General features: G+C 40.9%; 1 protein-coding gene and 2 long non-coding RNA genes across 3 annotated transcripts in view; 2 read left to right on the forward strand and 1 right to left on the reverse strand.

Moving 5' to 3' along the window:
- Positions 1 to 2,444: 2,444 nt before the first annotated feature.
- LOC117935515 overlaps positions 2,445 to 21,734 on the reverse strand; it is a 22,920-nt gene continuing 3,630 nt past the window's right edge. Inside the window, exons 2-3 of the long non-coding RNA XR_004654773.1 lie at positions 19,607 to 19,610; positions 2,445 to 2,537 (exon numbers count right to left, since the gene is read on the reverse strand). This is a non-coding gene — a long non-coding RNA (uncharacterized LOC117935515). The remainder of the gene's footprint in view (positions 2,538 to 19,606; positions 19,611 to 21,734) is intronic.
- On the forward strand, positions 4,166 to 11,742 carry LOC117935522. Its single transcript, XR_004654780.1, has 3 exons — positions 4,166 to 4,317; positions 6,010 to 6,017; positions 11,731 to 11,742. It is a non-coding gene; the product is annotated as an uncharacterized LOC117935522 (long non-coding RNA).
- gabra2a (gamma-aminobutyric acid type A receptor subunit alpha2a) overlaps positions 17,048 to 21,734 on the forward strand; it is a 19,856-nt gene continuing 15,169 nt past the window's right edge. Inside the window, exons 1-2 of the mRNA XM_034857688.1 lie at positions 17,048 to 17,318; positions 17,605 to 17,681. Coding sequence (XP_034713579.1) covers positions 17,614 to 17,681 — 68 coding nt within the window. The 5' untranslated portion in view covers positions 17,048 to 17,318; positions 17,605 to 17,613. The remainder of the gene's footprint in view (positions 17,319 to 17,604; positions 17,682 to 21,734) is intronic.

Here is a 21,734-nt window from a genome sequence, read left to right on the forward strand (position 1 = left end):
AGAGAGAGAGAGAGAGAGAGAGAGAGAGAGAGAGAGAGTGTGTCATGTAACACAAGCACGTCCGAGGAGCTGCGCATTGCTGCTACACACCAACTTCATTATTCACTTAGGAAGGTTTTTTTCTACCATTATTGTACCCCCTGTCAATAAAGTTTTTTTGTTTTAAAAATAAGTAATTATTCATTGTTCTATGAGGAAGGTGTTTTTCTACCATTATTGTACCCCTTGTCAATAAAGTTTAGGGTTTGAAAAATAATTAAATTAAAACATGGCCGCCCCGTGGCAGCAAGTGGCATGAGTAAAGTAGAAAAAGGTGAAAACAATTTTTAAAAAGCGACAAAAACATTGAAGAAGCTTTAAAAGTCGAAAAAAAACTTTAAAAGGGAAAAGAAATCTTTTAAAAAAGCTAGCAAAACGGCGACGAAAGCTACAAAGACGTCAACAAAGCACTAACGTTAGCTAAACTGTTGAAAAAAGTGACACAAACGTTGGGAAAGAAATGTCAAAAAGGCGTGAAAATGAAAAGAAACTGACTTAAATGCCTGACAAGACACAACAATTTGGGTAAAAACAGCAAATGTAATAAAATGTCGAAAACAAGCAACAAAAACATTGCAAACAATGTTGAAAGCGCGAAAAAAAAACAGAAGTAAGCGACATAAACTGCTGAATTCTTACGGTCTATGATTCTTACACACCCATGTCTCCATGCAACCAACAAGTCCTCCAAACACACCACGACCTGGGGTTCAGGTCCTGCTAGCTGTGTTGCCAACTCCCCAGTAAGGAAAGTCTCTGGCTGTCCTAAAAGTTGTTAGAAGTCGCTAACTGACGTCATCTGGTCATTTGCATATTTACGACGTCATTACGCAATTATTTGCATAAAGCTCAGTAGTTGCGTCTGCAAGGTAGATTGAAAGAAATAGAAATCTTTAGCCAAATAATCACAGTTTCAATACAGGAATTTATTTTTTTTACCTTATGATTATTAATGGGTAGTTTATCTTTAAAGTAAAAAAATTAATTTGACTAGTAATTTATTTACATAGCACCTTTCACAGATAAAAATCACAAAATGCTTCACAATAACATAAAGAAAATAAATAAAAAAAGGGAAAAGAATCAAAAATAATTCTCAAAGCAGACTGGCTTGCCCAGGGCTAGGCCAGGTCCGCGTCCCGCTGTCTCTCCTAACTACACCGCCCCCCCAAGTAACAGTTTTTTGATATTAATGAACGTCCGTTGCATTCAAGCCATTACCAAATGACTCTCTCTGTATTTCTCAGTATGGCTATGTCCAGAAGATTGTGGCTGACCACATAAGCACTATTACAACTACAATATTTAATCCAGAGGTGCCCAAATTCTTTCATATTAAGCACTAAAATGTATCTGAATGGAAGGCCAAGGGCCAAAAATAACTGTTGATGTTGAAGAATAACGTAACTCTTTCCATTTTTTGTTGACGAAACGCACGTATTTAATTTAAATAGGAAGTTTACCAGCACTGTGCTTTACATTGCCGTTAAACTCTGCACAAAATGTATGTTTTTGTAGTCATTGCTTTTAAAATAAGAGGAGAATAAGCATGAGCATGTCAAATCCGTGGCGGGCCAAAACAAAGAGAGCACGGGCCAAACTTGGCCCACGGGCCCCAAATTGGGCCGCCTTGATAAATCATTTGTGAGTAGACGGTGCGATCAATTTTGGCTAGCCAACTTTTATTCATGACATTTGTGTAACGCTTTATCATCACCTCTCAAAGCGCTTCAGGGGGAGGACTACTCTCTAACACCACTAATGTGTAGCACCCACCTGGGCCAATGCTGTGCTATTTAATAAAAAAATGAATGGAAACACCTTGAAATGTCTCAAATCAAGTCCATATACCAGTTTGAACGCAAAACAGCATGTGGCATCATTACGCACAGGTAGGGGTGTCAGATTGGGGGTGGAAAGGGGACTAAGTACCCAGGGGCCTCATGGGAGGATGGCCCCAAAACTATGCTGGAATGAATTAGTTTTGGATGCAGGGAAGGGCCCATAAAGAGTATCTTTCTACAGGGCCCAGGATTTTGTGCTACGTCCCTGCACACAAGATTTCATTCATTATTTTTACTTTCCGTTGGATGGAAACCGATTTCATCTGCTTCATTTGCATTAATATTTTCAGAAAATGTCAGATACTTCGCTTGCAAGTAGATGGAAACGTAGCTATAGACAGATAAAGGAAAAGTGGCAGTGATTGATCTGCGTCTCTTGTTTAGGGTTGCTATGGCTGCAGGCACCAGGCTTTAGCCTCAGAGACCTGCACCTGCGTCCAGAGGGCAGAAAAGTGAAGTGGCTGTTGAGTGGGTGTGTGTTGTCCTTTGCTATTGTGGTTGCGATGAGTGTGATGGCTTTAAAATTGAGATCCACAAAGGTTGGGGTGGGGGGACCTGATTCATTTGGTCACCAGCGGTGGAAGAATAGTCTTCATATCCTTTACTACAGTAAACATACTAATACCACGCTGTTAAATTACTCTGTTACAAGTCCTGCATTATAATCAAATATGTAGACTTGTCAAATATGTAGACTTTACCTGTGGCTAAGGCTGCATGGACCTTTCAAAATAAAAGCACTAGCAGATACTAAAAATAACCCAAATAAAATACTACTGACATAAAGAAATGAGAGAGTCCTGGAGAGTCCTGAACCATCCCTTAGTTATGCTGCTATAGGCCTAGACTGCCAAGGGACTTTCCATGACGCACTGAGCACCTCTCTCCACCTCCTTCTCTCCATCTGTGTGCAACCTCAACCCATTAATGCAGGTTACTAACTCAACTTCTTCCCTTTCCCGGAGTCTTGTGCTCTCCCGCCCATCTCCTCTCTCCTCCTATCGCTTCCTGCAGGTGTTTCTGGCTCTGGATCTGTGTAGTCTGGATCTGTGGTTGGAGTCACCTGCTGCCTCAATCTTCCTGCTCGACATCCCCTGCTGCAATTCTCCATGTCTGTCTCTCTCTCTGTCTGTTTTTTCCTCTCTCTCTCTCTCTCTCTCTCTCTCTCTCTCTCTCTCTTCCCCCCAACCGGTCGAGGCAGATACCCCCCCACCTTGAACCATGGTTCTGCTCGAGGTTTCTGCCTCTTAAAGGCAGGTTTTCCTTGCCTCTGTTGCCTAGTGCTTGCTCTTGGTGGGAACTGTTGGGTTTCTGCAAACAACATTCCAGAGTCTGATCTAGACCGGCTCTTTTATGAAAATGAGATAACTGTTGTTGAGATTTGGCGCAATATAAATAAAACTGAATTGAATCAGAGGAACGTACTGATGAGTTTAGTCCGGAACGAAAGTGATCAATTGTATCTGCAAAGAACGTAAGGAATCCAATCCATTTTACATGGTAATTTGGTTAAAAAGAAACCCATATTTCAGATATAGACATTTTTTTAAGGGGTCAAATTTGACACGAAGACAACAGGAGGGCTAAAAAAGAAGAATCAAATCTTAGAAATGAAGGGAACAGGGGGCTGACCCCCAGGAGCATGAGCTCTGAAGTCTGGTTGTACGACAGCAGATATGTTTGTATCTCTGGCCAGACGGCAGCAGGGTGGCCAGGCTGAGGCTGGGTGGCTGTTGTCTCTAATTATCCTGTAGGCTGCAGGCGTTAGGCTTTCTTTAGATCTCTTGTAATCAGTTCACTGTAAAACCTCCAACGTACATTGAGGGTAATACAATGGCAGCAGCTTTGCCAGCAAAAAAACTGTTTATTTACAGTACCCATACTGTTTTCAAATTTAAGACATACTGCAGTTTCTTACCGTATTATTTGACTTTGCAGTAATATAGTGGCTGCAGTGTAATTCCCACTTTTTCCTTTATTTTCCCAAGATGCATTGTTATGAACACTAAATACCTGTAATCTGTAAAAATGAGCAGATAGAGCTATTATATTATAATTTCTTCCCAGTATGATCCCCTAAAACATTTAAACAGTAAGGTACTGTGAGATTTTTATTTATTTCAATTTATTTCAAACAAATTTAAAATATATTTCTTTATGTACACATGCATACATATATACACACACATACACACAGTATATGTACACACACACACACACACCTATATATATAGATACACACACACACACACACACACACACACACACAAAAAATACAAAAAGGAGCAGTATAAGGCTGAAACTTATATGTTTCCCACCATTCATTCACTTTCACTTATTTCTTTTATAGTCCATATATTTTACAACAGGATAACCAATATACACAACAATACATCTCTAGTTTTACACGTACCAAACCCTTTTATTTATTTATGTTTACCCTTTCCATAATCCACCACCCCATAACAATCTGTGCACTAACCCACCTTCACAATCATCTCCTGTCCTTTTAATTTCCTTTTAATAAAGTGTGTTCATATCACTTTGTAGCTGTACATTTTACATCAAAAGGTTTCCAGTGTTTATAGTCCCTGCAACTAAGGTTATTTCTGAGGAAAAGAAACACAAGCACTGTTCAAAAGCAAATATGTCATCTTGAGTTGGTGTTCGCATAGTTGCATATGTCTGATATTTGCACAGCCGTTTGAATAACGGCTCATTAGCTCTACTCAGTGGACTTGTAGAAAGGCCGTTGAGTTTGAGAGGTGACTGATTGGACACTGTGGAGCATGTTTAATGTGTCTTTCCTTTGTGTGTGTGTGTGTGTGTGTGTGTGTGTGTGTGTGTGTGTGTGTGTGTTAACAGGGAATTCCTCTGAGGCAGTTCTCTGCTGACTGGAATTATTAGCATGTGCATTATGGACCTCAACACTGTAACAAATGCCAAAAAACAATAGAAAGATAAGTGATGTAGCCATGGTTGCTCATTTAATAATGTGCAGTAGTGACTTTAGCCCTACAGGTACCAGAATATTTAGATAAGATTTTAAGGAAATATTGGAGAGGTCATAAGGCTTTTGGGTAATATTCTACGCAAAACCTGGGGGGTTGACCCTGGTCGGCCCTCAAGAAGACATGGGAAAGGGATCTAGGTATTACATGGAAGATGGGGAGTGGGACAGAATTTGTAGCAATATTACAAATATATTGTTTGAAAGACACACCAAATTGTTGGAAATAAGACAGAGGACGGACAATTACTTTGTGTCCTATGTTCCTGTGATAAGGTCCAGGAATTTTGGACCGGTATACATGATAAACTAAGCATGGATATACGGGATGTAAACTGGGTCCAAACTAGTTTAATGAAACCTATAGACAGATTGTTCTAAGAGGATGGAGAAATATAAGGGTGCCTTCAATCCAAGAGTGGGCTTGTGAGATGACTAGATTGACGGTGTTTAAAAAGATGTCTTGTAAATGGTTTTCCAGATTGGATGCTTACACTAGACTACTGGGTAGCCTAGCCCCACCCTCCTACACACTGCTTCAGTACTATGTCAACAATCTTTGCTGAGTTTTGTTGGTGACCTTGATGTTGTGGCCCTCCTCCCCACAGGGTTTGGGAAACGTTTGATTTTCCAGCTCGCTCCGTTAGTGGTGAAGGAGTTGGTCAAGGCTAACGATGCTAAGCAGACGGCACAAACAAGCTTTAGTGATTGGTTATGGCAGATCCAGAGTGGCTCTGGGCCGATCCAATAGCTTTAAACTTCAACAGAGTACCCGCCTTCAAGGAAGTTAACACTTGTCAACGGAGTGCGGCCAGATTGTCTGTACACATGAAATGTCCCAGAGTCTGGTAGGACTAGGCTAGAAAATGGCTAAAGTGGCTGACACATGACCGGGTCCAGAGAGACTATCTACAGCCTCCCAAAACCTTTGCAGTTATTTTATGTTCTGTTTTTATCATAATTGAAATTTTGCTGCTCTAAGGTTGTACACACTCACCCACATCATTATTACATGTTCAGTTGTTTGAAGTTGCAGTCACATTATAGTACACAAGACATTTGTTTGTTAGGTTTAGATTGACCTTACTGACCTTATTTCAATTGTTTGTAGCTCAGTTTACATTGTTTGTCATGTTGCTATTCAGTTCAATTTCCTATCAATTCCTTTCTCTTTGTCTTAGAGTTACCTGGCTGCTGACTTGTCTTCCTGATGAAAGAAGGGGCAAAGGGTGGAGCCTGATGTTAGGCATAGACCCAAACCTTGGACCATACCAAAACATCTGACAGCAGGGGTGGTTGGATAAGGATTTTGTTCTGCCAGTTTTAGTGATTGTGCAAGTTTTCCTCCCCTGTGTGTGTTTATTGGTTTGGTCAGCTTGTATATTCTGTAAGTGCCCCTCATGTCTCATTCGGGAGGTCCCCTTAATTTCCTTTTTAACTAGAGTTATGTTTGGTTGCATTTTTTTCCCAGGGCCCTAAAACTCTTTGCTCTTATTTGTTTTGTTGAATCTTTGTTTTGGGGAAAAATAAACCCAACCTTTTGAATTTTAAACCTGTTTTTTGCTCGGTCCACAACAGTGACACCATGTGTACTTTTCCAGGATAAAGCCCGACATCCGGGGGAAATCTTTTCTTTACTTTGAGTTTACGTAAAGTAAAAGTTCAACGGGAAAAGTACGAATGGATCAAAAACACAACGCCTAAAAAAAACGAACATGCTAAACTTAATGATACGAGAAATAAATGGGCAACAAACTTTTTCAAGATGTGTGACAGCAATCTGAAGCTTAGAAGGATTAAAGGTCTGGCTACTCCAAACAGCATTCTGGGAAGGGAGAGAAACCTGCTCTGGTTTGTTGGCATTTCTTTAAACCAATGACAATCATCTTGGGCGGTGCCAAGTGCCAAGCAGAGCCATAGTGCCTCCGCAAAATAGCCTCTGGAAAGGACTTGCCTTGGTCAAACATGTGCACGCACAAAAGATGTTATGTAACAGATAACTCCGATTGGACAGATGGTCTAGTGAGGGTGTCTTGTGCACCAGAGGTAAAATGTTTTTTCCTCGCCACTGTCGCACTAAAGGCTTGATCTTGGGGGAATTACTAGAATCGTTGGGTACTTGGGTAAATTATAGAGTGTGGTCTAGACGTACTCTATCTGTAAAGTGTCTTGAGATAATTCTTGCTATGATTTTGAAACTGAAAAATTGAAATGTAATTGAGTACTTAGGATGGGTTAAACACAGCAGTAGAATGTCACTACATTGTACTGTGTGTATGTGACGCTTGAGAATAAAGTTTGATCCTTTGTTTTGATCCTTTACCTGTCTGGATTTACCCTGCAGGGACCTGAGGAGCAGTCAACCATAGTCCTTAGAAATCCACCAGAGTTTAAAATGTTAACACAAAGAAAGCGGAAGGTTACGGGACATCCGAAAAGAGGGACATCCGGCGGAAATACCGGGCAGAATGAGAGCAATCCCTGCAGTGTAACCTCGTGGATGTAGACTAGATGTCACACACACAGCATCCAACCACAGGGAAAACAGTACACTGAAGGTATTTCAAATGGCTCAAGGTAACGACAGCTATGCCCGTTACCTTAAGTATGAGCCAAATTCCAGCCCCTATTTACATTTAGGTTCCCAACACATTTTGGCCCACCTACGTTTTGTCACTTTTCACTTTTTTTTTCAAGATTGTTGACGCTTTTTACATTTTCTTCGACATTTTTGTGAGAGTGAGAAGACTTTATGAGACATTCAGGAGTAAAAGGCAAATACTTATCAATACACCTGTTCAACAGGCATGAACACATTAACGTGTAAAATATTTTTTATCTGCTCTGTCCACAGTCTGTCATCCTCCACTGTTTAGGACCCAGTATGCCATTTTTCTGTCTGGTCATGTTTTCAGCTGATAAAAAAAGTCTCCTTCAGGAACCCAAATACAACATCAGGGCTAAATTCAGCTTATCTTGAACGTGACATGTCATGTTTAGTGATACACAAACCCATGCTGGGCTGTAACGCCCCTCTGTTTTACTGTTGTCTCTGCTCCACTGCCATCTAGCGGTAAAAACAGTTCAGCACAGTTCAATCACAGCAAATAGCGTTTTTGCTGCACATGTTTTTTTACATATTCAGTGTGTATGTTGAGTATCTTATTTATCTCTATCTCAAGCTATCTGTCATGTTACACTATTTATGTTTATCTGTATGAGGACAATCTGTTGCATAGGCCACACGCACTGATAGACTACACCAGGAGGTGTCACACTAGAACATGAGAATCACATCAAGGGCCAGACATAGAGTTTAATTGGTTTTATGTCACGGGAAAAGTCCAATATCTTTTACTGTATTACTGCATGTCTCACTCTCACAAAAAAGTCGAAGAAAATAAAAAAACGAAAAACTTTTATCAAGGTTATGGTCGTCATTTTCGACCCTGTTTCCCCAAATGTTTAAAGCTTTCTTTTTTTTTTTTAAACATTTCTCACTTTTTTGACATTTGTTACTTTTTTTGACATCCTAACACATTTTTGTCACTTTATTTGGCATTTGTTCACATTTTACTCACTTTTATTGACGTTTTTCTCTCTTTTTTAGACTTTACAAGTTCTTTTACAAATTGTTTTTTTCTCCAAATGCTGCAAAATTAACAAAAAAAAAAACAATAAAAGTAGTAAACTGATTACTTTTTTAAATTGTGAGGAGCGTTGTTGGGAACCATCCGTGTTCGAAGGGTTCAAATTTGAAGAGGGTTAAGTAGCTCACGTTATTGTGTTGTGTTAACAGTTAATATTATATGTGACGTTTTTTTATGCTGAATCCAAATGTTCCTCCAAAACCAGTTCCTTCCCGAGTCTATTTGGCAGAGGCACCGTCGCTGCGTCAGGCTTAGCGACGCCCAAGATGATTGTGATTGGTTTATAGAACTGCAAACAACCCAGAGCCTTTTTTCCTTCTATCCTAAACTGTATGTGTGGAGGGGCCAGACCTTCCTCCACGGCTCTGTGGACGTGGGTCTGGCAATGCGAGACTACGCGGCTCCATCAAGCAGATCTCTGCATTCGTCCATGTTTGCCATTCTGTAGGATTTCACGTTGCTGACATCACTGAGACCATCAAACCATCAGTGTCAAACTGGAAAGCCATACCAAGTATGAGAAATTACAATTACAATGGAGTTATATTAAATCCATTATTCATACAATCGGGTGGCATGGCAACTGAGATTTATTATTCTAACAAGCCTCTTTAGACAAGATTTGATCTCCTGCTAATCTTTCTTTTCAGGAAGACGGCTCTGATCCTGTGCATTCCAAAAACCTAATAAAATGTGAGTTGCTTTTGTCTCATTCCAGTAAAACTTCAAAAGTAAGAAATGGTGTCTCAGGTATAATGTGGTTAATATGGTAACATGCAATCCTGGAATAAAAAGGCCCCAGACAATCCAACCTGGTTAGTCCAAGTGCCATGGTTAACTGATGCATTAAAAACCTGTCTCATTGAAGTATAATCCCCCCCTGAGCAGGTCTCATTTACCCGTAACCTGCTCTTTCTGTTACGCATGCATCACACAGTCACATCTCTCATTAGCATCAGTCAGTGTTTGACAGCTGGAGCTCACTTGCACGGGTTAGCTATCACACTTCCATTCAAAAAACCTTAAGTGCACTTGTTTTACTGGTCCCACCTGTCAGTTGATATACTGGAGACCCAGCAATGAGCTCGAGGCTCGTTCAGGTTCAACAGTCCGGATAATGAAGGGACATTCCTTTAGACACACCCATGCAGTGAAGACCAGGGCTGCTTGGCTAAGGGGGTTGAATGGAACATGACCTTTCTAGAAGAAATAAAGCACAGAAGCTAATTGTCGACTAAGTGCAAACATTTATTGTTCCAGAAGCAGTGATGGCCAAAGGAAGATTCATAAAGCTTTGTGAACCATGTTCTTTATTTTCTGAGCCCACTAGATGGCGCTCTCGGTCTGACAAGGGTTGAAAGCACACTGAATTGTCATTCCTTGAGCCTTTTTTTGTTAAAAAAGACCATCTAGTGGACTCAGAAAATAAATGACATGTTCACAACGCTTAATGAGGCTTCATCTGGCCATCACTAGCTGAAAGACGAAGCTGATTGCTGAAACACAAACGTCTAAACACAATCTCAATGCTAATTTCAGCACGCTATCCAACAGGCTGTTAAAAAGGCTAGGTATTGTTACATTAGATAACGCTATAGCAGAGTTTTTTGTCCTGACTAATTTATTTATTACTCACCATCATGCTCTCTGTTCAACAAAGGGTTGAAAGCGCCATGCATTTCCATTTCTTGAGCTTTTTTCTTTAAACCAAGCTCAGAAATGAAATGAAATAAAATGGTTCACAAAGCTTAATGAGGCATCACATGGCCATTACTAACTAAAAGAGAAAGGTGATTGATAAAACACGATAGTTTCAACACTAAAAATCAACAGCCCAACTTGTACCCCTATGCACTTAAATGCTAATGTAGCAGAGCTTTTCTTCTTACTGCACCGGCACCTTAATTACTTAATTATGCCGTTTTCTTCAGAGCTTTGTCTGAGCATGTGACTGCTGCTCTGTTTCTTTCTTATTATACCTTATCTCTCCAGGTTTCTGTGTTGGCGGCATGGTCCTCAGTTTTGGCACAGCTGTGTTAGACGCCATGCTCGTTGTAATCAGTACTGCCCGCTCACATGTTTTACAGGGATCACATCCCCCCCCCGCTCCTTTGCTTTGCAGCATGGCTGGCTCATCTCTTGGCTTCACTATATGTCCTGTGCCCACATACCAACATGGGGACATTTTAGGCTTTCAATTCCACAGGACAGATGAAGACATGAAATGGGAGAGAGAAGGGGAATGGCGTTCAGAAAAGGGCCACAGGTCGGAGTTGAACCCGCGCCTCCATGTGTCCATGCTCAATCAACTGAACCAATCCGGCCGCACCCACAAGCCTTGCTCAACGCAGCTTTGCTTTGGTTGAGGTAGGCCGCCTCTTTTTCACGTCAGCTAACATTCTGTTGCTTCTATTTGGCCTCATGCTAAATTTATAGTCCCTGGCTTTCGACCAAGACACCGTTTCTAACCTCCTGCTGTTTGGGAAACTGTGCCGTTGCCTTAAGGTGTGGACTATGTACATGCAAGTAGATATTCAAAATTCAAGACGATACCCAGCTTCATATATTGATGTCATTATAATATCCATACGTTGCCCAGCCTTTCATGCAAATTTGCGTTATTGTTTTCCTGCATTGGTTGTCCAGGCTGTGTATCACGTTGACAGCCTTTCCAAATCCCTGGCTTCCTGTCTCTGTCTACTTTGTGAACCTGAAGGCCGTGACCCAGTCTCCTCTGGTTTATTCCGCCTGCGTGCACTCAGAGACCTGAAAACAGCTCATTTCAGCTCAAATGGGAGAACCCATTTAATAGCATTAGTGTGTAATTTGATGGTTGGTGTATAGCAAGAGGGAAGGGGAATTCATCTCTGCAGCACAAAGAAACCACACAGCTTCTATGCAAACATGTGGACAAAACATCAGACTGTTTCTCTTTTTACTTATCTTCTGTTTCTTTTCCTTTTTTGGAAACCTTGCAACAAAATCCCGCTCAACTGTATATGTGAATGTGCAACTGAAAGACAATAACGTCTAAGTCTAAGTCATCTGCACCCCCAACAGAAACTAACAGTGGGGTTATAGAGAGTGATTATGTGAAGTAAAATACATGTAGCATGTTTTTTGTGCAAGAATTCAATACTTTACTTTGCATTGCATATGTAACTAGTGTAGATCAAATCAAAGAAAGTGAATTAAGTCACCTTTCCATTGAAAACACATTATGTCCTTAAAACCTTTTAGAATAGCGAGAGCCCAGAAACCTGACTAGGATCTAGAGAAGATCTGTGTGGAGGAGTGGGCCAAGATCCCTTCTGCAGTGTGTGCAAACCTGGTGAAAAACTACAGGAAACGTTTGACCTCTGGAACTGCAAACAAAGGCTACTGTACCAAATATTAACATTAATTTTCTCAGGTGTTCAAATACTTATTTGCAGCTGTATCATACAAATAAATAGTTCAAAAATCATACAGTTTGATTTCTTTATTTTTTATTATAGATTATGTCTCTCACAGTGGACATGCACCTACGATGACAATTTCAGACCCCTCCATGATTTCTAAGTGGGAGAACTTGCAAAATAGCAGGGTGTTCAAATACTCATTTTCCTCACTGTATAGGTACCCTGTATTGGACTGGGGCCCACTTTCAGTCTACTCTTTCATCCATCCCCTCTGAGGAGCACTGACAGGAGGGAAGCAGGAAGATGTCTTTACCAAACAAAGCTTTCTAGAAACCGTGTGTGTGATTCAGGAGATGAAAGCTAATCCCATGACAGGGAAAGGAAATAGATGTCATCCCTTTGTTAAAGGCGCAGTGTCAAGGCAGAGCAATTGCTCATTCATTGAGTCATTAAGGCCACAGGCGTAAATCCCAGGGGGGTCGGGGCGGTCAGGACACCCCCCCTCCTCATCGAAGGGTTTCCTCCTCCTAACCCCCCCCCCCCAGAAATATAACTGTACAATAGAAGGATAATGGTACAGTGCTACACTGATGATAGTATTAAGGCTTTCCTCTGCATAGACACATCCTCTCCAAGTATAATTGTGGCTGTATTATTATTATTTATGACCCCTCCAAAATTTACTTTTCAGAAATGGTATATGTATTGCCCCCCCCCCCAACTGTTAGGTCAGATCTACGCTGTTGATTAAGGCAGGTTGTGAAGTGGAGGAAGTCAGCCTGTGAGAATATGAGCATGTGATAGACGCTATCTAAATGACAACAGCAGGCCTCTTTCATGCCACTTGCTCTGTGCTCCCTGTCAGCGGTGCAAGACCACCTACCATAATTTCTTATGAACGTCCTCCCCCAGCCAACACACACACACTATATGGAAGCCAGCCAGCTGTGTGTGGCTCTCACCATTTCTTATTATCACAATCACTTGTCCACAAAAGATGCATCCAACAGTCTGCTGTACATTTTCTAAGCCATAAATGTCAACAAATGCCACATGCATACAGTGATCATTTGTCAAAATGAAACCAAGCTCTTCTACTACAATGAAATTCCGGTTGATAACTTTTACCCTTTTGACCCTTGTCACTCTCCTGGGGGCTAGTTGGGGGTCGTGGGATGGGGGAAGGGTGGACCTTTGGCCTACAGTATATGTCACAATTCTAGACCCCTTCCACAGGGCTCTGGAGCGTTGGAGCTTTGGAGTTGGATCACCATCTGTGTCCTGGACCGGGGGTTTCGTTCCCTCACCAAATGTCTTCCCTAACCCTCTCATGGCCTTTAAACTAACCTGGCCTCAGCCTGGTTGCTTCATGCATGATCATTGGAATCATTAATGTCCATGACTTAAACAGTAGATGTGTGTTTTCTGTTACTGTTCTTGTACACACCCTCTCTCTGACAGTCTAGAATGAAAGAGCAGTGGGGATGAATTGCCTTTTTACAAGATACTGAGGACTCCAACACTCTGGACCTCATTCATGAACAGGCCACGATTGTGTAGGATATTTGGAGCTAAGGGTGAAAGGTGAATGTGTACACGTTGTCGCCAGTCTTGTGTCAATGACCCAATCTTCCGGGAGCTTCTTGGGCAAGGCTGATTCAACATGGAGAACTCCAGATTGCCTCAGGTGGTTCCTTCATACTGGACAGAAGCTGTCACAACTCATCTGGCTTCAACAGTCAGCTGTAAGTAGAGCACCATGGCTGATGTTGGCAGAGCCTCTTCTTAGTGTAGGCGGGCTGTGCAGATGCATGGGCCCCCCCAGCAGCCACTAGGGGTCCCCAAGCTGCAAGTTCAGCCTGTTCAACCTCAACACATTTAGGGAGAAATAAAAGGACCTGTCTTTGTTTGTCCCCACTGGCAAGTCTTTGTTCTAGACACTTCAAAATGAACCTGTTTGAGGAAAATCCTGCATCTGTTGACTTTGTTGACGTAGAGGAACCTCATTGTTGATTTATAATCCTCTTCTGTGAATTGCTTTGGTCAACTTGACAATAATTATTTAATTTGAGAGTGTTTTTTTAAGATCATTCTCTGGGGCCTTTCCCTTTATTATAGTAACAGTGGAGCCCCAAGAGTGTTTATTATTTTTATGAATCACGGATTTATGGTTGGAGAAACAGAGTGTCTAGATGGAGCCGGTTACCTCCAGGATCTGGCCTGATCTAGGCTAACTGTGGGTGCCTCAGACAGAGTCACGACACACGGCGATGAGAAGGGAATGTATGGACGCATCTAACTCTGGGGGATACGGTGAATAAGCCAAAGTCCCAATTAGTCTGCGTGTTCCTTTAAATGTCAACCATATCCTGAGCAGTAGTGATATTGGAGTCCAAAGAATAAGAAAAGACAACAGTCACCCGGCCACAGCCCTCACTCTGCTACCTTTGAAATCTTTTTGCAATACAAAGACCAAGATTTGGAATGACATCCCACATCCCATCAGAACACTTTCATCCATCTACAAACAGCTCCTTCTTACCAGCTACACTTAATCGCTCAGGTATTGTCCAAGCCTTGTTTGCACTGTCTGTGTTTGTCCAGCCCAGCTGATGTCTTGTATAAATGTCTCTGTCCTTATGTGTCCTGTGTGAAACTGTATTGTTGTTTTAGTTGTCTGACTTTTGGTCTTGTCCATATCGATGTCCTGTACAAACGTTTGTCCCAATGTGCTGTAACCACAATGTTTTAGGTTTCTGCAGAACAGGAACCTGCTGAAAACCAGTTTCAACCCTTGTGTTGCCTTCCAGTCAAAATTGAATATCAACACTTTTGTTGATGCTTTTTAATTGATGTTTTCAACTTTTTGTCACTTTTTTGTCTCTTTTTTCAACACTTTTGACGTTTTTTACCAATGTTTGTCACTTTTTTTGACATTTTCCACACTGCGTAACACTAACTTATTAACTTAGTTTTGAAATTTATGGTCAATAAACCTCATTTATAGGAAATTATACCTAGAGTGTGAGTTACAAAAGCTGAAATTAGGAATTATTTAGACTAAAATGAAAGGAATGGATGTTGATAATAATCACAGACTGGAATATCTGGACTTTTACTCAATACTATTTAAAAAACACTTCCATTTTTTTTTTTCAAATGCTATAAAATTCAATAAGACGCCCCAAAATGAATGAAAGTAGAGATTTGTACTTGCCAAAGAGCGTTGTGTGGAATCAATCCTGTTATTTTGGGGGATTAAAAAGAACATTGATGTAGGAAAACGGGGCAATTTGACCCGAGGACAACATGAGGACTAAACTGAGTCAGGCCCATTTATATTATAATGTAATGTTACTTTTAAAGTCCCCTGTATAATAAATGTGAATGAATGAAACCTAACTCCACCATAAGAAGCAGCTGTTGTTTTGATTGTTCATGTTCAGTGTTGCAGTCCGTTGTGTAACCCTGTGACGAACAATGACAATAAATTAACCTTGAACCTTGAACATACAAGGCTGTCCCACTGAATATGGCTGGTTTCTAACATATCTGAGCATGTGACCTTTTGTAGGTCCATTGTTTTGATCTGATTGCAGTGTATTTTTCTTTCCTTGCAGCCACCCCCCGACATATGTTAGCATCAGATCCTGGACCGTCTTTAGTGACACCAAGGCCCAGGAGATAGCTGCACCCCCGAAGGTCTACATATTTCCCTGCCTGTTTTGGAACAGTTAGTACAGTTCCCATCGTGTTTGTGAAGGTTGCCGTCGTCACTGACTATTACTTGAGACATTTGCGACCTTTCAGGTCTTGGTGCCTTTACAATTCATCTCCCGCTGCTGTGTGATCCCAAAGTGTGTTCACACAAATGTGGAAATAGCAGTTGGCCTACTCTATATTGCACTTATGATTGTTGGCTTTTTTATTTAGCTCTGATGCAACATATGTATATGTATATGTATATATATATATATATATATATATATATATATATATATATATATATATATATACACATATATATATATATATACACATATATATATTTAAAAAATGATAGTTTTAAAAAATGGAAACAGAGGACAACCAGGGTTCCTCTGAGATAAATAATAATTATGTAATTTACACAGCACCTTTAAAAAGAATAAATCACAAAGGGCTTTTTCCTTAGAAAAAAAAACACAGACAAATCAATACACATACATAAAACAACTCATATACTCATAAATACACAACATTGTAATAGTGAAAAAGGACAGATGGGTCAGCTCTAAAGGGCAAAATGACGTGATCGTGATCACATGACGAGCTCTACAGAAGAGGTAATCATCTCCACGTGTAACTCCATGTATTTTAAGTGAATGCACAAATTTCTGTGTTTAAACAATAATTTATGGAGGTGAGACATGGAAAAGCAGTTTTAGAAAGAAAAGACAGACGAGCCGTGTGTCGTTAACTTACATTTTTCCACAATTCATTTGACTTTTTTTCCAGATGTCATGTATGGGGGTCTGTAGTTCACACCTCATCATCCGTGTCACATTCTCGGGGTGAGCCCCCCCTAAAGGTCGGATCCTTGGATCGCCCCTGACAGAGATAGAGAAATATGATTCATGGTTATAGCAGTTGGAATGGTGAACAGTGGCAGAGGTTGTAGCATTAAAGAAAGGGGAACTGATAGCTGTAGCAGTCCAGGACGTTGCAGGGCACACAGAGCCTCAACATATATACACGTTCAAGCAATATGTGTAATGAACAACAACAACAAAATAAACCAAGTCCAATTTTTATTGAAATGACACAATCAAAAAATAGTAACTGCATGTTTCTTTTCGTGAAGGTTTGTCATTAGTTTTGGCTGAGGTCCTCAAAGGACTTGGCAGGATCTGGATCATCATGGTCCCTAAAGTTCAGCTGTGGCAATGCGCTTCTCTTTTCCTTCTTTTTACATTTGATTAATTAAAGTAGTGACTAGCCTTTAACACCTATTGACATCCATGCGCGTGATTGGACGCGCTTTTTGGAATGCAACTTGCGCGATGATTTCCATCGGGCGCGGTGGTGCGCATTGCTAAATATCTCATTAGGGGTAAATCGAGGCTTTCCGAGCGGCGGAGCGCTGCGCCTCTGCATTCATCCGTCAGTGTGCTGCTGAGCTACAGGAGGACGCGGCTCTCGGTGCACTTTGCTCTCAGGTTAGTCTCAGGCTGAGCTGCGGGGACTCCGTGTTGGAGGAGCTGACAGAATGGACGGACAGTAAACGCATCTCTCTGGGTTGCTACTCTCTCTGTTTTTCTGCCGACGGATTTTTCATCTTTTGTCACTGTTCGGTCTCTCTTGGCAACCCCCGGGGACACCTGTCGCGTGTCAGGTAGGCAGAATCACTCGATGATGACACTTAATTGGACGCATTAAAAAGAAAACAAAAAGCGGTGGAGAAAGCTCAGTGTTCAGCCGGGGTTGGGTTCGGGAGTTGGGCTCGCAGATTCTTGGATTAAAACTGAACAGAACCCCAGTTTTAAGTAGACTAAGCCGGTGTAATGGAGGCAGATATCGGCGCCGGGTCCGTCTATTTGCCACAGCTGTGAGGCTGTTCGTGCCGTTTTTCCCGTGTGATTACGCGCTCTGAAGAAAGCGTTTCCCGTCTTGTTTTGCAGGTTTCAGCGATGAGAGGACGATGGAGCTCACATTCCATCTCTGTACTGGTCTCTTTGATCGTACTGTGGCAGACACGGTAAGTTGGATATCCATGATACGTGTTTTTCTTCTTCTTTTTGCATTATAAATGAAGAAAATAAACCCCACCGCTCGGACGGCGGATCTGACACGGCTCTTTGGCTTTCAACCGAAAGGCCATTTAACGGGATGTAACCCTCGCCACGTTTACAAAGGGTTTTACTATAGTGACACGTCCTTTCCATGACGGCGCTCGGAGCGCAGTTCATCCCCGCGTTCGAAGCGCAACACCAAACCTCGTTGATAAATATATCTATTATAGGATTATTGGCACATTAGGACAATATCACACATAGGTCAATGCTATGTGCAGTTCCATACGAGTTGTTAAGACGTGCGGGTAAGTTCGGCTCCTCTATATAAGACCAAGCATCCATTTATTGAGAGAAATCTCAACTTGTGGTGGACTTTGACGAAAAAGATGGTAGTACAACAACAACCAGTTAATAATAATTCAAGCAACACATTGGTACCCCCATTAATCTGGATGGTATTACATGGTGTGTTAGGCCTAAAGGTTCTAGAAAGAATAGAACAGCTGGGATAATTAAAACAGGTTAACTGAAAATAGGCCTTATATTCTATGGGAATTAATTTACCTTACCTAATTATTTGTTTTCATTTAAAAAAGAAGACAACGAAGGAAATTCAATTTCCAACAAATAGAAGATTAGTTATTTTATCACAGTGTTCTGCCTCAGTGCATCACAATCCTTTATTTTTCATAATGGAATAAGCAATACATTACTGTGTTTGATTCTTGTTAACAAGTCAATATTAGTGTTACTTCTTACTATAAATGGCTAAAGTAGACAAGCTGCCCTATTAACGCGACACTCCACTTATGATAAGTAATAACATTGGTAACACTTCAGACCAGTCGCAACACACAAAGAGGAATTCTTCCCAAATCTCAGTGTAAGGTTTGGTACTAGTACAGTAGAGTACTGACAGTAGCCTACCTGTAGCTGAAGTAAGGGAATATGGGGGTAATAATCTGGGAACTTGGGAATTACTCACACTGTAGGGATTTGTAAACTAACATGTACAAGATCCAGTATTACGAGGTTACAGTGTAACCTACCTGGTAAATCTAGCACTTCATAAACAGGCTGGGATTTATTTCAAAATGACCTTATACCGCTTTCCAACACTAGAGGGGCACAGATGATCACAAGATGAGGATGGGCAAACTACATATTTCCTATGAAACTTCAAGTACTTTATACAAACATGTGTTGAGGGAACATACTGTAGTTACATGTAGCCTATGTGTAAGAAAGTAGCGTAGGCCTACTTTCAGCATTGTGTTCCACATTATACAGTGTGTACTGACTTAAAGGCTTTGAGCCACCTGTGCCTGCCGAGCCCGCGTGCGTCCCTGAAGTCGGACTATAGCCACATGGGATTTTTTTTAATGCCACAATATTTAAAATGAATGAATCACGATCTCCTACAACCACTGAATTACACACACACACATACACACACACACACACACACACACACACAGACACACACACAAACACACACAGACACGATGCATAGACTATAAGTGTTGCCAAAACATCTGGATCGTCCCCTGGTGGCTGGCTGCAGCATACTGTAGGTTATAAACCCGCTTCGTGTTAACTAATGACATGAACCAAAGTCAAAATACACGTCAAATACATTTTTCCCCAAATATGTAATTTTAGGTAGTTCTGATCACGCTGATGTCATTTAACCATTGTGTTGTCTTCCCGTTAACCAGGAACTTGTCCTTCCAGGTCAAAATTAAAAAATTAACATTTTTTGGTGCTTTTCCCACATTTTGTCACGTATTTGTCACTTTTTCCACGCTTTTGGCCCTTTTTTTAAAACCTGAGCTGGTTTAATGATTGATTTCACACTTATTCTTGATTCTTGGAATTCATGGTCAACAAAGCTCATTTATTTCAAATTATACAAATTTTAGTTAAAAAGGCAGAAATTATGAATGATTTTGACTACTAGTTAAGATCAGAGGATGTTGAGTGGATCACAGATGGGTAGATGTCAAACTTTGGTCCGGATACTGTTTCGAAACCATTAAATAAAGAATTGAAATGCTATAACATTAAATAAAACCCTGAAATAATTAAATAAAAGTAATCATTCATGTCACCTGAACAACGTATGGAATCATCCGTGTTATTTTTGCGCAATTTTGTTGAAATACATCCATATTTCTGATATAAAACACTTTGAAACGGGTCAATTTGACCCGTTGACAACACAAGGATTAATCGTTCATATATTGGACACATTTATTTTTGTTATTTGATGCTACAGAAGTCTCTAACTTGCAATTGGTCGGGCAAGTGTAATTTGATATTGGATATTCCTATCTGGGATATTTTGGTTTCACTTGTGGAGACACGTAGTCCATCTTCATATACAGTCCATAGCTGTGTTCAAAACCCAACCCTGTCCCGGAAATAGTGAACTATAGCCTATAGTGTGTTCGCCATTGTGCAGTGATGTTCGAATTCTCCATGGTTACTTTCATTCAACCATTAATCCATTATAAAACACCCACAATGCACTGCCAATCATTATTATTATTATTTTACCAGTGCATTAGTAAAATGCACCTAAGGACTCGTGCCCTGTGCGCTCACACTATGCTTGTTACACACACAGGGACACACAGTAGCACACACACATGCAAAGATTACAAATAAACACGTGACGGTGTAAATCTGCCATCATAATGACAATGCTCCAAGGTACCAGCGCGCCTGGCTGTTAAAGGGACTGGGAGACGACACTCTGATTGGTTGATTGCATGTTACACCCAGAACACACCTATGATTAATGAAGACACTAAGTACAACCCTTTTGAACCATGCCCCCGGCGCACGGACCCTTTTTTTCGGCTGTCAAACCAGTAAAAGTGGATTTGGAGACGCCCTAAACGCCCCTCTGCCACGCGCTTCACTTTGTGTGCTTAGTTGGTTAAAATAGGGCCCTAAATAGGGAACAGTGATGTCACAAACGCACACATGCACACACCATGTTGGCAACTTGGCCTCAGCCTCGCTTCCTCCCTCTGCTCTCTCGGCCGTGCGCACGCAGGCAGGAATCAGTTACTATGGTTACGGGCATCTGTGTCGCCAGGTCATTTTTGTCTGGGCTTAACCCTGAATGTTTTGAGTGAAGACCTGAAAATCATTGTAAATGTAAGCCAATCAAAAATAAATCAAAAATAAATGCAAGATTCTGCCATTTTTTACATAGCTACAACCATAATTACTCTGGAAAGTGCACAACAGTTTTTAAAGTACATATTTACATCTATTTATTATATAAATCCACAGTGCATGAAAAAGCTTCAAAATAGAGCTTGTTTATGTCTTACTTCAACTATAATTTGAGGAGCTATGGGGCTTGTCATAACTTTCAAACTCAGCGTGTCTCTGTTAACAACATTTTAAATCAAACTGTTTGGACTTTCATCCAAAACTGAGCGGACCTAATGCCAGATCTGTAGGCAAACATGTCTCCATGGCAACCCTCAACAACAGCTCCATGGGAGACAGCCGCTCGCTTCACCAGCAGATGTGGATGGTTGAAGGATAATCCCGCTAATAATTAATATTAGTAACAGTTTGTACCCGACCGGGTAGTACTTACTCCCAAAACCCAGATTGTTGCACACAAGGACGTAGCCTACTGCACGCCATAATAATTAGAGGTGGGGGGGGAACATCAATACAGCATGATGTCAAGATATTTTCAGTTCCAATACTGTAAGTATGGATCTTTTATTATATCATATTATATATCAGTATGTCTGCTTGTCAATCCCATTTTGCAGCAATAAAACTTAGATTAAACAGATGTTGACAAAGTTTCCTTTTGGGGACATCATTTGAAACTGGGAAAAATTAGACGTTGGAAAAAAGGTTATAAATTGCAATATATCGCAGAATATTGCAATATGTTCAAAATCGCAATAATATCATATCGTGGTGCAAGTATGGTGATGATATTGTGTCGGGAAGTGTCTGGGGATTCCCCCCCCCCC

Source organism: Etheostoma cragini, chromosome 20, assembly GCF_013103735.1.
Source record: "Etheostoma cragini isolate CJK2018 chromosome 20, CSU_Ecrag_1.0, whole genome shotgun sequence".
Classification (NCBI taxonomy): Eukaryota; Metazoa; Chordata; class Actinopteri; order Perciformes; family Percidae; genus Etheostoma; species Etheostoma cragini.